The 16,973-nt window shown below is 40.0% G+C and overlaps 2 protein-coding genes across 3 annotated transcripts; one reads left to right on the top strand and one right to left on the bottom strand.

Moving 5' to 3' along the window:
• Positions 1-2,549: 2,549 nt before the first annotated feature.
• On the top strand, positions 2,550-6,608 carry foxf1 (forkhead box F1). Its single transcript, XM_054615327.1, has 2 exons — positions 2,550-3,801; positions 4,941-6,608. Exons 1-2 carry the CDS (start codon positions 2,820-2,822, stop codon positions 5,102-5,104), a joined length of 1,146 nt encoding a protein of 381 aa, XP_054471302.1. The 5' UTR covers positions 2,550-2,819; the 3' UTR covers positions 5,105-6,608.
• A 1,594-nt stretch (positions 6,609-8,202) lies between these two features.
• On the bottom strand, positions 8,203-15,861 carry mthfsd (methenyltetrahydrofolate synthetase domain containing). Of its 2 annotated transcripts, none has more exons than XM_054612059.1 (8): positions 15,382-15,861; positions 14,952-15,055; positions 14,129-14,242; positions 13,438-13,551; positions 13,214-13,304; positions 12,681-12,793; positions 12,069-12,194; positions 8,203-10,391 (listed from the first exon to the last, which is right to left on the bottom strand). In XM_054612059.1, exons 1-8 carry the CDS (start codon positions 15,407-15,409, stop codon positions 9,669-9,671), a joined length of 1,413 nt encoding a protein of 470 aa, XP_054468034.1. In that variant the 5' UTR covers positions 15,410-15,861; the 3' UTR covers positions 8,203-9,668. The 2 variants fall into 2 exon arrangements, with proteins under 2 accessions (XP_054468034.1, XP_054468025.1); XM_054612050.1 differs by lacking the exon at positions 14,129-14,242 and adding an exon at positions 13,950-14,063 and having other exon boundaries at positions 15,382-15,860.
• Positions 15,862-16,973: the final 1,112 nt, after the last annotated feature.

A 16,973-nucleotide genomic window follows, 5' to 3' on the forward strand; every position in this document is an offset into this window, starting at 1 on the left:
AATAACGGTAAGACAGTCCGGAAAGCCTGTCGGGACTGTGCACTCTGCGGTGTACCTCCACCTAAGTGGCCGAGCATTCCTGAGGATGCAGCGCTGTCAAATATTTCATGATGGGACGTCATGGAAAAGTGCATGACTTCGTCAGCGATGGAGCAACAGGGAAGCTCTGACCTCGGGACTCAAGTCCTCAGTTATGATGACGAACATCATCGGCCACCGACGCTGTAACAGCAGCTACTCCCTTGTAAAAATGCATCCAAATTAGGTGTAAATATATTGTGAAATGCTGGCTATAACATTATATGCATTATTGTATAATGATGATACTGGTTAATAACTATATTAGCACTATTGAAGATTCAATTCCAATAATATTTTAGGTAACACAAAATAACTAATTTTTGGATATTTGTATTAGTGGAAGAACAATAGGGGAGTAGCGCATTGTAATCCCACACTGGTGTTTTGGGTAAGCTTTTAACCACGGACACTGGCTGTGGATGAACACGCATGTTAGACATATATGTGTAAGCCTTTGCATAACAAAGAAAGAACAACATGACATGGGGCGAATGAGCGTGTGAGGGGAAAAAGCGCCCTAATGGGATGAAGTCATCAGCGGTAATTAAACGCAGTGGGCAGAGAGAGACGGGAGCGCGCCTGCCCCGGGTGCGCGCTGGGTGGTCTAACTACCCTGATAGATGTGTTGCCCTGAGTCCAGGCGAGTGGCCGAGCAGGCACCGGTTAAAACAATACTTACATTCATTTAGCCATGACTTTAAATCTCCTATGCAACAGCAAAAACTAACAGTGGCACGCCTGTCACCTTTGGGTCGAATATGAGAATTTTTTATAATTAATTGTTTTCTCGCCTGAAACAAAAGAGGGACTGGACATTTCCGGTAAACATCAATAAACAGTTTGATATTCCAGTTATACGTCGAAATAAGATTTAAATGTATTTCCTTAAATTGAATACAACGTACAAACATGCTGCCACATTATTTGCAGAAACATAATATTAACAGAGCTATACTAGTGGGCCTTTACGCACAGGCAACAAAGTCTCCAAACATAGTCTGGTTTATACACACACAGGGCAAAAACATTTCCTCCGTGTTGCATTACATTGTGTCAAAACCAAAAGTCACCATAAGCTTCTATAGAAACAGAAACGCAGGCAGAGATCAGAAGCGCCTCAGGCTGGACTGACTGAGCCCATGAGAAGCACACGGTTGCAGGCTGCAGCTATCAGATCTCCAGGGAACAATAAGAAATCTATTGTCAACAGTGTTGGGTTTTGGGCTGATCGCCTTTCAGTAGCTCTCGCTCGCAGCTGCGTAAAAGGCAGTGAAACGATCTAAAATTAAACGTGTCAACTTCGGAAACACAACAAATAAACAAACTTGTGCGCATCTTATTCCGAGTGAATTACACTTTAGTTCAGACAAAAGCCTTGAGGCATAATTTAGGCTTCGTTTTTCTCATTATTCTATAGGATATAAAGTTACATAAAACCAACTAAACGACCAGTGTGGGTCTAAATTAAGGCCACAGTTAAGGCCACAGTCCTGCTGTTCATTGTCTTACTCAGAAGTGTGAATCCACTTTACCTTCATTCCTCGGTCGGTCGGTGGTGAACTGCCTGCAGGAGTCGAGCTCAAGTCCCCGTCCGGGTTTCTGCGCTCACAGCTCGGCAGAGCTTCACTCCTCCTGCGTCCCTGCGTAAATATTATGACTGCATTATACAAACAATATTCATGTGCAAAAACGTCCAACATCACCACAGGACGCAGCGAACAGACGGGCATATCGGCTCAGATTGAGTATTAGCTGATCTAACGGGGCTTTTGCTTGATTTTTTATTTAAAGAAGGCCAGGGAAAATGTTTACATTTTGCTGTATAAACATCCTGCCCATGTTCCTGTCTATCTTTTATAGAAATCAAGAGGGTGGTTTTGAATAAGAGGTGCATGTTCTCTGGTAAATACTTTTCATGCACTAAAGACGTTTATAAAATATTTCTCTATTAAGTTTAATACCAAAGGAGACATGAGTTATATTTGCCGTGCTGGTGCATCTAGCATGTGACATGAAATTGAGAGATTCAGTTTGCACTGTAGGTTTATAAACCTATGCGTGGTTTATATCAATGGTATCACTATTTAGTGTTTAAAATAATACTATAAATGAAATGAAGTTACATTATAAAACAGGGAAATCAGAATCTGTATCCAAAGGCCGTATGTTACTATCAGTATGTGATTATAAAATACATGATAGCCCAATTGAATTTATTCTATTCAATAGCGTACATAATAAAGCTTATTAAAGGCTATAGATACAGTATATTCCCTATTTAAATGTAAAGAAGGGGGGAAAAACATTCCCCTGAAAAGTGAAGGCACACAGATGTGCATGCTTACAGCCCACCACTGGAGGAGGAGGGAACTGGGCGGGTCCCAACATTAGGATGGCCAAGACATCCAGCTTCCAATGCGCTGATGGCAACAGATAAGTAAAAAGTGAGCTCCTCGGACGCACGACAACACACCAACTGAAGTGGAAAGCGGCTCCTGTTCTGCTCCTTATCCCATTTCGGACGCTGCGTACGAGGCGGTGCGTCTCCAGACTGAACCCAAAGGAAGAACAGAGTTAGAAAGACAGTCTGTGGCTCCTGCATGCGTTTAAGTTTGCCCGGTTTACTTTTTGTTCGGCTCTTTATGTAAGTAAAGTAGTATCTTACTTTGTAGTGTTTACAGTTGGAAAGGTGGAAAGCAGTCCTTTTCGTTTGCCATCTCGAAGACAAGATTGAACTCATGACGGCAGAGGTCCAGCAGCCCTCAGCGCAGACTGCTGGACAGAGCAGCCCGATGTCTGCCCCGGACAAGCCGCACGGACAGACGGCGGTGATGGAAACCGCCTCCTCCACTACGAAAACCAAGAAGACAAACGCAGGGATCCGCAGACCAGAGAAACCCCCCTATTCATACATAGCTTTAATAGTCATGGCTATCCAGAGCTCTCCAACGAAGCGTCTGACCCTCAGTGAAATATACCAATTCCTGCAGAGCCGCTTCCCGTTTTTCAGGGGCTCCTACCAGGGATGGAAGAACTCCGTGCGTCACAACTTGTCCCTGAACGAGTGCTTCATCAAGCTACCCAAGGGCCTCGGCCGGCCAGGGAAGGGCCACTACTGGACTATCGACCCGGCCAGTGAGTTTATGTTCGAGGAAGGCTCCTTCAGAAGGAGACCAAGGGGTTTTAGGCGCAAGTGTCAGGCGCTGAAGCCCATGTACAGCATGATGAACGGCCTGGGGTTCAACCACATCCCCGAGTCCTACAACTTCCAGGGAAGCGCCGGGGGCCTCTCCTGCCCTCCCAACGGCCTGTCACTGGACAGTGGGCTTGGGATGATGAATGGACACTTGGCAGGTAACATGGACGGGATGGGCCTGTCCGGGCACACCATGTCACACTTGTCGACCAACGGTGGACATTCATACATGGGGAGTTGTACAGGATCCACCGGGAGTGATTATCCCCACCACGACAACTCTGCCTCCCCTCTGCTCACCAGCGGAGGGGTGATGGAGCCTCACCCCGTCTACTCCAGCTCAGCCTCGGCCTGGGCTCCGGCCCCCTCGGCCTCTCTGAATAACGGGTCCTCCTCCTACATAAAGCAGCAGCCGCTGTCTCCTTGTAATCCAGGAGGAAACTCTCTGCAGCCAAGCTTGCCCACGCATTCACTAGACCAGTCCTACCTGCACCAGAACGGGCACAGTACTACAGATCTACAAGGTAGGTTCAATGATATGTTCACCTCTAATTTATCTTCTTTAAAAAAAAAAAAAAACTGTAACGTGTTGCGTAAAATGAGTGAGAAAAGGAAACACTAGGGATTATATGATGCAGTGATATTTACAATTGCCAAACCCTTTAATTATCAGAGGGTCTCAACAATATTTTCTACGTAGGGTCACATATTTGTAATGGTCTTCTGCCAAACGTGGGCCTAAAATCACTTGTTTGTACATCAGTGCTTGTGCGTCATTGAGGCTTATCTCGTATTGTGCAAAACGGAAGAATAATTAAACCCAAGCCCATTAAGAAAAACGATGCAACTGAAAGAAACCACGTATTTTTTTTTTTCCCCCCACGGAAATGTACGTTTTTCATTACCATTCTGCTCAAATCGAAACAGATTACTGTACACAAAATAAATCCAGATTTTAGGGGTTCTTACTCGCACGGTTTCAGTTTCTGGAAGTGATGTTAAAAAATAAGACAGCATAGAGAGTCTTTTAAGATCCGTGCCAGAAAACCAAGCGCGGTCACGACAGCCTGCCTTTTGCCCGTGGCCAAGACTCCTCCGGGACTGGCGTGCAAGAGGGCCATAATGTCAATTAGCCCTGAAGCCAGCCTCCACTTTTAGCAATCTTAATCGCACTTGCTTCATGGACTTCGAGTCTGTGAGGAATGTAGACTAAACATGAAGAGTTAGTAAAACTAAATAATGCTCTATATGTGTCTTCTACAAAATGCAATACACAATTTAGTATTCGATATTGGGAAAGAGTGTTAAATTCTCTTTTTAATTTAGTTTTTTTTTTTTTTTTTTTAACACGAATCTATTATTTATATTATTATATTATTGTATGCTTTCAATTATCAACGGATCCCTAAAATCAAAGTCAAGGCTCCGGCTGCTCTAGCATGAAATGTTTATCGTGGATAATTGACATTTAATTAGCCTAACAATCAAAGCCTACAAAAAAAATATTTATTCAACTGATATAATCATTCTGTTATTTCTAAATGTCTGTGATATTTAAGCCTCAAACAACATCCTCAGAAGTTGTCAAAGTCTAATTAGTCAAAGGCTACTTGTGATTTTACATGTTTTCATTGTTTTTAATCCACATTTTCTAATTCCGTAGGTATTCCTCGGTACCATTCCCAGTCTCCGAGCATGTGTGACCGAAAGGAGTTCGTCTTTTCGTTCAACGCCATGACGTCCTCAACGATGCACTCACCGAGCAGCAGCTCATACTACCACCACCAGCAGGTCTCCTACCAGGACATCAAGCCCTGCGTCATGTGATGATACCCTCACGGACGACCTGCAGACCAGGGGACGGTGTCACAGACTTGAAACCAGAACAGACGAGTAAAAAAAAACAAAACCACTGAGAGACAGTACAGGCCTGCCCCGGCCCAAGGAGAGCGCCCACTGCTTCAAGTAGACCGGACTACTTTTCTGTTTCACACAGCGACAAAGACGCGGAGACAGGCCACTCACAAAGCAACCACATAATAATAATATATAATAATATTAAAACAAACTTTTTCATGCCATCAACATCGACCAGCGGGGGTAAAGACTGGGTGTATGAAACCCTGCTGCTGTTTGGTACTTAGTCCTGCAGAGCGGATGACTACCACTTCACACTTTTGTTAATGTTTATTCTTCTTGTTAAAGTAGGTCAATGTAAAAATGCACACGTCTATTTTCTTCGTCTGACGTTTTTTTACTTTTAATTTCTCTGGCAAATTAGACTGAGGCTCTTTTTTTCTTTTTTTTTTGAACTTTCAACGTTTAATTTTAAATGAAAAACTATGGACATCACATAAAACATGTTCATATATATTGTGTAAAAACGATGAAGGCACTTTTTGAATAGCCTAAGCGCATCTTTTTATTTATTCTGTAGTCCTACATATTTTAATTTCAGGCGAATTGGCCAAGGAGGTATATTCTTTATTGGCAATATTTGTCAAAACGCTTGTTATTGTTTTGAAATGAAAATTGAGGATATATTGTAAGCACTGTTAAGTTGTTTGTGTTAGAGATATGTAGACCATTCATTTCAGCACTGTATATAATGTTAGGGAAATTAGCAATGAGGGCTACTTTTTAGGCTATATTACAACAAATCATTTGTAAGAAATAAAATATATCTGTTTGGCTGTTTAAGCCAAAATCCACAAAAAGAAATCGATTTCATCACACACCCAATACATGCCAAATGTTTTCACTCCAAACAAGTCTCCCACCAAAACTGAAAATCTCACACCGGTGATCACTTTTACAATCAAACCAAAATTAGAAGAATTTAAAAAGTGAAGCAATTTTCAGCTTTTTCCTAAAGCATCACATTATTTATAACAATTGAACAGAACTCTAATATAATTAATATAGGTCTGTAATTAATGCATCAATCAAATTAAAAAGGAAGGTCATCTGAGTTCAAGGGGCTATCATCTACTAATCTTTTAAGCCTTTAAATTAAATAATAATGGGCATATAAGGTTCACAATATAGTACTACAGTAGTACAAATGTTAATGTCACAACGGTGTCTTGTTATAATGCAGTTTAACTAAGAGTGTGTTGTTTTTATGCAGGACATGCATAATGAGAACTGACATTGAATGAACTAATCTGATTTTCCACAAAACAATGATTAATTGATTATAGATTTTTAAATAAAGGGTTTACAAAGTCAAGCGTTGTATGCCCCCTATGTAACGAGAATGTAAGCAGCAATTAAGGCTTAAAAAATCTGGGGCAGAGATCTCACCCACGTTTGGTTACCCGGTGAAAACCCGGCAGTACTACCTAAGCTCTGGTAGGTTGACAGTTTTCCTCAAAAGTTTTTTGCTCAAAGGATGATTCTGCTGAATAACTCGGGGGTCTCAAATAAGCACTAACCTTTGAGAATCTATACAAAAAAATAGGCTATAAGAAAATAAAAATCCCAAAAAAAAAAAAGGTTTTACATAAAATATGAAGGGATGCTAAAGACAAAAGCTTTTGTTTTTCTTCTTAAAAATACCTTCTTCTTAAATATTACACAAATAACATACTCAAAATGTATAGCAGAGGCACAGGAATATCACGTCTTATCACACCAGGAAATATCAGATAGCCATTAGTTATATAACAATAGGAACATGAGCCAAAATGCTGTTTATTGACTTCCTTATTATGTTAGTTTTTACTGGCTGCAAGGTATTTTCATTTCAAGTGGTCAAATAAGAAATATAGGGTTGATATATTTTAAGAATTTTTAATTATTTTAGTTTAAGGAAAGTTTGTGGTGTGGAAAATAACAGGTGCTTCTAAGTAGAAAAACATGGCAGCGGCAATCTATTTTTTTGTGAGCATCCACATAGTTCACTCAGTCAAGTAACTTAATTTTAATTTAGGATCTCTTATTAATTTTACTTTATAAGTAATGCTGTCAAGGCTTGTGTGGACATACATCTGAACTCCAGTCCATAGGCATTCTGTGTTTTAATACTGGAGTTGCTTTGAAACCTCACAGCATGACCACTGACTGAACCCCAGTAAAGCGAGCAATGTCGTTGAGCACAGGGATAGCAGGCGCAATAGGAGTTGAACAGCACATTAACAAACTGATGACATTTGCCGAGGTTCAGTGCTCCGGCGGGGCAGAGGGAGTGAGATGGGGCTCCACAGCTGTTCCCTCAGCAGGCCTGGATGACAGCTCCATAAAAAGCCTGAGGCCTGCTCTGTGCAGACAGACATGTTGTGTGCTTGTGACTCCAGTGAAAACAGTACACTTGTCTTACACTGCAGACCTACACGATCGTGATCAGTTACCGTCTCAGTGCAGAGACACAGAAACATTAGATTTAACATTACAGGGCACGAGACGCAGGTTTTTGGGTGGTTAAGTCCGGAGGAGCGCTTGCTTGTGTTTAATACTCTTAGTAATTCAACTTAAGATAATTTCTTGATCTGTACCTGAACCATTACCAAAACAAGTCAACAATGAATTGTCACCCTTAATTTTAAATTACTCAAGAAAACACTGATGACCGGATGCCTAATCCAAAGTGTGCTAAAAATCACCAACGTAAATCAATTTTAATTATTTGTTTTGTGTGAGCTCAATGGTCTAAAATATAATGCTTTTAGTTGAACCTTTGATATCAAAATGACTGCCTCCTCAGCAGAAACATCTTAATAATTTATAAGGATAGTTTGGAGGGGCTTTGTGACAACTGGACTACAACAATGTACGAGTTTTGGGTTTTTCCAGGTTCTCCAAAAAGCCCAATCCGGTGCCATTTGCCAAGTGCTGAAAAGAATGTGAAGACTCATCACCTCTCAAATAATTGTCAAAAATCAAAGTAAGATACTAGTTTTGTAAAAAAAATGAAAAAGAAAATAAAAAGAAGACACTTAGGAGCCAGTACAGTCAAAAGCTTCAATGGACAATGTTATAACGGGTTACAAACTGATGCATCAACACTAGAACAGTTCAGCCGGCACCGTAGCATCTCTGAAACGTTACATGGTGAGCCTGGCTTCATACTCAAACTGGCCAAACAAAACAGGAAGCCATGAATGTGTCATTTCTAACAACAAAAGATACAATTATTACTAGTACAATATCCTTTACCAAAATATTCAAAAAAAACAAACAAAAAACAAAACAAAAACATAAGCAAGTAGAAACTGCAAGGAAGTAGAAATCAAAAAGCATAGCTCCAACAAGGCTACACAAACCTCTACATTTGTAATTTTCAAATAAAATAGGTTTAGATCTTTATAAACTGCATCTTGATCCAGATCCAAATTTAAACACAAGAAGAGTACCTAAACCCTGGGCCGAACAAAAGGATGAATTGTGCAAATTTATAACTAAGTCAGAATCCTCATGACTGAATTATGGCCATTTAAACACTATGTTGCTGTGGTCTGTGATCAAAATGGCCCAACAATTTGCAAATATGTCCACATCTTTTTAATTTAGTTGCAACTGCACAGTATAGCAATTTAGCATTAGTATTTAGCAATTTGGTAATGGAATAGGAAAAGAATTATGCTACCAGTCATTTAAATATTAGATTTTGTGGAAATTGGATGAAATTTGTGTTGAAAAACGTGTTTTTAAAGAATCAATTCCTGTGTAGTCAAACATTGGTGTGACATAATGTATAAAGATATGTAAATGTTGAGCAGGGATTTTTCTGGTACACTTCAGGGCTCAGCAATCATCAGGATGGTATATATTGTTTAAATGACCACATGGTGACGCTATCTGCAACAAAAACTTAGAAGTTCTTCTTTGACCCATGACCTTAGTAAAATGGTTTGGAGATCAACGAGCAGAAAAACTGGTTTAAAAACAAAACTCTTTAAAGAGGCAACTATAATAACTGGTTTTGAAACTGAAATGTTCTGAACACTTACAACAATTTACTCTACACATGTATTTTAACAAATAGACTGTATATACAGTCTACAGATTTAAAGGATAATAACTCAACTCATTTACTCAAAAAGCACCTTCAAAAACTGAATGCTATCGAGACACACAGAGCGCGAGGGGTGTTTGAATAAACAAGGCACATAGGTCGGTCGGTGCGTGTGTGTGTGGTTACGTATTATGAAATGGTACATGTACAAAATACCTTTTTAGTGAAATGCTTTTTGATTCAACTATTGCATATTCTATTCATATTTTTTAAACCCATTAGTCTTAGCCGTCAATTTAGATGTCTATGGTCCAAATAACTGATGTCCTCTTGTACTAAATCCAAAAATATCAAAAAACAAAAAGTATTTCTTCTTAAGGCAATTTTACGTTGCTCCACAATTAATACTTCTCTGGCTGAGTATTGCTTATTGCTCTACTGCTCAGTCTCTTCATTGGTGTCACTCTCAATATCTGCTGGCGCCTCGTCAGATTTCGGGACTGCTGATGGTCTTGGTCTCCGGTTGGACTGTCCGGACCTCTTGCCTCCCCGCTGACTCTTGGCCAGCTCAGCCTGCAGACTCTGACCATTCAGACTGAGATCCTGCAGAGCCTCCAAGGCCTGCTCTGCAGCCTCAGGGTCGCTGTAGTCCAGGAAGGCCCTGTGTTGAGCTCCCTGCCAGGTGAGCCTCAGTGGGGCGGCCTCCCTCTCTCTGAGGGCCGCTTTCAGCTCACTAACACGCAGCCCAGCAGGGATTCCGCCCAGGTAAACTGTGGTCACACTCAGAGGGAGCTTTCGTTGAGACACGACTTCACTTCCTCCCTCCTGTGGGCCCTTTTCCCTCAGGTTCTCTCCACCTCTTCCCCTTCCTCTCTCATAACCTCCACCTTCTCCTCTGCTGTCTTTCCTCACTCTAGCGGGGCGCTGTCTGACTCTCTTTTCTGACTCTGCTGTTTTCTCCTGTTTGTATTCTCCCTTATCATCCTGCTGTATGTTCTGCCTTGGCCTCCGTCTGGTTTGCCTTTTGGGTGGACCGGTCTGCAGACCAGGCTCTGCTGCAGGGGGCGCCACCCCAAGTGTTACATCCTTTCCACACTCTTCCTCCAGAGCACGCAACTTCTTCAGGATGGGGATCTTCTCCAGCTTTTCACTGTCCAGCTGAAGACACAAAACTGGACAAGCTCAGTAAGGCGAAAAGAGGAGGGGTGTGTGTCTCTCACACACGCACACACACACACACACACACACACACACACACACACACACACACACACACACACACACACACACACACACACACACACACACACACACACACACACACACACATCAAACAAGTAGTCCTCTGAGCCAACATACCTACAGATAAATTAGATTAATAACAAAGCAAAAGCTGACAAATGAATTGGTATTATTCCATCCTGCTCACAGCCCGTGCTTTAGACATAATTATCTTTATAACAGCAGGATATTTCACTTCCCAAGCAGTTAAAAATAAAGACTACCGTCTTGAGTTGTTAGACCTGTAAGTGTCTTGGCAGCCTTTGATACAGGCCAGTCCTGTAAAGGATATACAGGTCTATTGTTTTTAGACTGGCCTGTTTGACCCGTCGTTCCCCTGCCCCTGCAGAGCCAATCTGGCTGGGCAGAGGAGCCTTTGATGATCAGACATGGCCTTCCTGCCAGTGAGGTCACTGGGTCCTGTTTACTTGCATGCATGTCTCAAGGAGCCCAGAGGACACAGACAGAAACGCTCCAGAAGTTAAGAATAATGCCCCCATAATGTCTAATTAAAGACAAATCCTCAGGTGGAAAAACACTCAACATCTGTCCGCCAGTGTCAGTGAAAGAGTCAAAGTTTAAGGTCATGACTAACATTTAAACATAGAGAGAAGATAAAGTTGTCTATGTAACTTAGTATATAATGTATATGATCAATACCTACTGTATTAAAAAAAAAAAGAAAACCATACCCAATATTATTTTTTATTACTGATTAAAAAAGTGAACAGAAAATAAGACAACCGGAATATTATTGTGGAAATTATTAGAGTAGAGAAATTAAATGTGAGTACTCTGATGAGATGTGGTGTCACTACATGTCCACTAGAGGGCAGTGGACCTGAGTAGAGAGACTAATTATTATATTTTTCCCAGTTTAAGAGTCAAAGATTTGTAGTCAGATAAAGTGTGCAAGAGCAAGGCCACAGCTAAAACATTACAGCACAATTGGCATTTAGACGTCTTATAACTCATACACTTAAACAAAATGATCTGTTGTTTGTAACACATTTTAGATTATTGGGCTATCTATTTTTACTTTTCAACATAAGTGTTCATTACGATGCATTTTATCATTCTAAATATGGTTATGAGAGTTCATTTGTCATTTAAACACAAGCGCTTGAAATGCAGCACAACAGAGGTACCTGTTCTGTAAAGATGAATCACTATTTTTCTCATCAACTTGTTAATCATAGGGTTGAACCATCGTGTTATGTATGTTAAATACTTAATTCCTAAATCTGATGACCCTCTTGCCTCAATACTGTTAAAAAAGTTGAGTAAAATTAAATTTACACAACTCATAAGACTGGTCCATTTTAAGACTAAAACATTACATAAGGACTAAATCACTAATGGGATGCTTTTAATGACGCGGATATTGAAGTGGATCTAGTGATGTTTTATATCCTTTCTTTCTTGATGCAATATTTTTAAACTAACCTTAAAATAAACCAACTTGAAATGGAAGTCTGACCTACTATTGTATATGCCTGTATTGTGGACTTGCAGAAGCACTAGACACAGCAAAAAACAGTTATTTTAATGTACCTTATTCCAGAAGATTCCCTGTGGTTTGGGGAACTGGCAGTTTGTTTCAATCACTCTGGTGGGTGTGAGGATGAAGTCCACAGTTAGGTCATGGCTTTCTATTATCTCCTCTGAAATATCCACCACCTGAAAACACACATATCCCAATTAGCACCAAAACTACAGGTCAGTAATCATGTGTTTGATCAATAAAAACAAATAAAAAGAAATTCTTAGAATCAATAGAGAAAGAAAATGTTTGTGTAAATCGTATTTTTAAGTTATTCTCTTATTACAACTTGTATATGAAATATGTGTGTATTCACATCATGTGAGACCTTTGGAGTTTGTGTCACGCATTTGCAATTCATTTTGACATTTTACAGGCAAGAATGCAAACAGAATAATCAAAAAAAAAATCAACACAATGATTTATCTCACCATTGTAGATACAGCAAGCACCATTTGACAAGCGACATTTTATTTTGTATACTATAGTGTTTTTATTTTCGATAAGTGAGTCAAAGTGCAGGCAGTTTTAATCAAATAATAAGTTCACCTGTACTTGAAAGGATAAAGAAAAGAATAAAAAGTCATTACAGAACATGTACAGAACAGAAAGAGTAAACTAACCTGGCAGTCATGGACAATAGTAATCACCACAGTAGATTCATTCACTGCTCCCATTGCAGCCATCATGCCATACTCCATGTCAGCAAAGCCCTCTCCTTTTCCAATCCGCAAGCCTGCATAAGACAGGAGAACCTTTTTTAAAAAAGCAGGTTTTGAAAAGTGTGACACAAAGAAATAGAAAGGTGCACTCAGTAGAGTGCAGATCTTCGCAAGGTGGGTCTGCAACAACCACTGCTTATGATTTGTGCATTACATCGCAAAATACAGTGTAGGATTGGATAACACTGTTGATTTTTCTGTTTTTTTTGTTTACTAATGGGTGAGGAGTGTGTTTTGATCTGGTTTTCATTAGATTTGATATATTTTACTGTCTTTACGGTGAAATTGGTCTTGGGCAAATAACACTGTTGATCTACCATATTTATAAAAATCTATAAATAAATAATGATCGGTCAGTGAGGCTAATTTGCATTATCTTTCGGCAGCCAGTGTGTAATTAATTTGGTATGGTGAAGTGCTTAATCTTTGCTCACCTTTCTCTGACACCGCCACAGAGCCGACCACTACCAGGTCTACCTTCACCTTTGCATCCAGGTCAACAGGCACACTGAAGTCTCTCACACCCTGATGGAAGAGGTTCAGACAACAGGAACAGATGATAAATTAGGAACATGTTCGCTCTTGGGGGTTCACAAATCATAATGAAATTCTGTGTAGGAATGTTAATAAAAATATTTAAAAATCAGCAAGTTGAAACCTGTGAGGAAGAGCATATGCGTAGCTGTTCTTTGTTGGCCCCCTGGGGAGGAGTGATATTATTGAAAAGGCCAGTTCGAAGACGAGGAGTTGGGACCAATAAAGTTTTCTGCGCCTGTGAAAGATTTTACCAAAAATTAGCCACCAGATACATTCACTTAATATGATAAGCAGCTGAATACAGGAATGGAATAAATTTTGAGAGAGATGAAAACATTAAAAAATATGATGTAGATTCAAAGACAGCAGATGCAAAGCATTGATATGCATGAATTGCGACTTCAAGAAGAGAATCAGGAGACGTAATACTAATAGTCCTATTTAGCAAGTTCTGGAGTCTAATAGAGGATTTGTAATTCTGCGTCTTGAATAAATCTTCTAAATTTCTAAAATGATTACCTCTGTGTAGATGAAATTGACAACGTAACAAATAAGAAGGGAAAGCGAGAGACATTTCTGTAATATAGCCTGGGGCACTGGTTCGTTTTGTGCGTTTCCGCAGTGAAGTGCTACCTGTAGCACTGCAAGCCGGGCACCCTCCAGAGGTTTATCAGGATCCACCTTCACCTCAGTAGCCTGGGTGAACACCTGCAGCTCAGTCACCTTGGCACAGGCTGTGAAAGCACCCTGGTTGAGAGGAAAGGAGGGTACAAAGACTGACAAATGTTTGTTTTTTTTCAGAGTCAACTTACTTCCAGAGTGACAAAGCGCGCGTGCTGCTGTGGTCTGTCTGGGTTTACTTTGACTGTCTGGCTGGACTTGAACTCCTGCAGATCTACAAGCCTGTTGCATGCTTGACTTGCACCCTGGCCAGTAAGTACACAGTAAAAAAAAGAACATAGATGCAGACAAGACAGCCATTATTCATTCAAAAGTCAGTCAAGAGCTGATGTGAAACCTCATTATTGTAGCCATAACTTTACCCATGCATGCATTTACTTTCTTAAAAAAACATAATGTTCAAACAGTTGAAATGTCCATTTACTTTCTTAACATACGGAACACATGTAGTAACTTGTGTTCCTTTCCATACGCATTTAGGTAAGCATTGCTTTGTTCAAGAACTTACATTTTCTTTGTTTATTAAAATAATCTTAGTATTTATACCTTCATGTTTTGTTACTTAACATATATGTGATTAAACATTATAGGCTTCAGTATCTTATTTCATAAAATGTTACAAATGTAAGTGTGTTTGCTGTAGGTCGTCCTATTACCATAACGCTCTGTGTGTAGAATATCTGTTTTATTACTTACTACGTACTTTCCTGAGTACACGTGGCCCCCATGCAAAAGACAGTTAACAAGTCACAGTGAGTACACCACCCTGTATGAATAAAATGTGAATGGATAAGCAGATGAAAGTCATCTCAACAATGTCGACTTTAATACCACTGCATATTTGAGTCATTAGTAAAGTTTTCAGTGAATGAATTTGGTTCACAACTAGTTATATAGCAATACTGTGTTAGTCCTGCAGTGCAGGCCTTACTCTACTACAATGCTTTAACCTACCTTGAAATTCGGGATTCTGTTGTGAACAGGCCTGGGGAAATTGGCCAGATTATTATCTTCGATGTAGTCCCACACTTTCTGACGGATGTCCCATTTCGTGGCTCCTGTGAAGAAAAGCGCACATGGTGTTTTAAACGCATTTACCAAACGTTTCCAGCGGCTACATGTTAGCATGCGTTTACGTTCATTCATAGCAACAAAAACCCGCCACGAACACTTAATCTACCAGACATACGTCTACAACGTGCTCCATTGTGTTACTGCTGATACACATTAGTATATTCGACAACGGAACAGGCTTTACAACAAACACATGTGCTAGTGAAGCAAGACGAAGCAGCATTAGCCAAACATTTACAAATGCTACACATTAGCATGCATCGACATTTATTTTTAACGTCGAAACAAACATCACGACCATTTAACTTACCGGGATTTATTTTAATGACGGGCTCCATTGTGTAACTGTTGATCCAAAGTAGTCTCTGCTACAGCACTATACGCAGTAAAGTCTTACACGTGAGCTCTGTAACATAATACTGACGGAACAGCTGCTTGTCAGTGTTTTTCCTGGCTACGGCGGCCCAGAGCAGTCCATTTTAACCAAACGCGAAGCCGAAAGCGTGTAGGCCCAACTGCCGGTGAACCTTACCGCACTGTAGTGAAGCACGTTGAAAAGAGCAATATAATACATTGAGTGCATTAATATAGCAGCAAAAAACAAATTTCTATGTAAATATATATTGCAGTAATGTCTAGCCGACAATTAAGGGACTGTCCCTCTGTATGTGTTGATGTTACTCGTGCATGCTGGCGCACATGGTCGTGCCCACTGGCTAGCTCATGGCCGCAGCTAACCTTTCCGACCGACAGCCTCGTTTCGGAAGCGCAGCACCCCCCCTCTGGTGCCCCCTCCAGGTAAACATTTGTTTATTTTGTCAGCATGCTTGATGTAGCTTGTACTGTTAACTCCGTTAGCACCGTTAGCTACCAGCCATTGGGTCAGGCGTCCATGTTGAGAGCTGTAAAGAGACAATCAAAACTTTGTATTACAGCAGAGTTTTGAAATACCTGCACTTTAAGTGACTATTTGCATTTTTGTTTAATTATTTATCTTCTACTTCTCAGAGGACTATTCAAAACTTAAGTTACAAAAGGCGATAAAAGAAAGACAAGGCGTTATAGAAAGACACAAACATATGCTTATAAAATATGATATATTGCTTTAAACAACCAACAGCACAGAAGTAGCCTAACTTTACGTATTTCTACCTGCAGCTACAAAATAAAATAGATGAAAGTCAATTTACCAAAATAAGTATATAATGTAATGTGATCATTTCTGTTTAGATAAATTGCTAACATAATCACATTTTAATATAGGTAAATAATTTGAATTAATGATTTATTCTACACTACAGCACCACCGTTTCTTAGATTTGACTGTAACTCTAACTGTAGGTGTCATGTGCTGTTCAGACCTGAAAATACCACAATAAACCAGAGCATATGAGCCCTTGTGGTTATTCGGGTCGTGTTTCCAGCAATCAAATTGGTCAGGACATTCCAGAGAATGGTTGTGTTTGTGGCGGTTTTGAAGTAGTTGCAGGTGGTCTGAAGTATCCTAGTGAAGAACTGTTAGACATTTTTTCCTTGGTATTGAGAAATTTAGGAGAGTCCTCCTTTGCTGGTGAGCAATCTTCTATACAAGGAGCTATCAGCCATGAGTGGAAAAAAACTATACAAGTGAACTTATGAGGATCTTTGTAACAATAGTACTATAAAACACAACTGTCACAACTTTATTTACTGGATAGAATTTTAAGTAAATTTAACATTAGTACATGTGCAATCCTTGGTGACAGTCTTAGTTTAGCTGCATATTAGGGTGCTAACATGGCAATAAACACAAGGTATATCTGGGGCTGATGGGAATGTCATTAGTTTAGTTGGTAATTGGTTATAAAAGTATCAGACAAATGCGTGAATGGGTGAATGATATATAGTGTTAAAGTGCTTTTG

The sequence above is a fragment of the Anoplopoma fimbria genome, chromosome 2 (assembly GCF_027596085.1).
Source record: "Anoplopoma fimbria isolate UVic2021 breed Golden Eagle Sablefish chromosome 2, Afim_UVic_2022, whole genome shotgun sequence".
NCBI lineage: Eukaryota > Metazoa > Chordata > Actinopteri > Perciformes > Anoplopomatidae > Anoplopoma > Anoplopoma fimbria.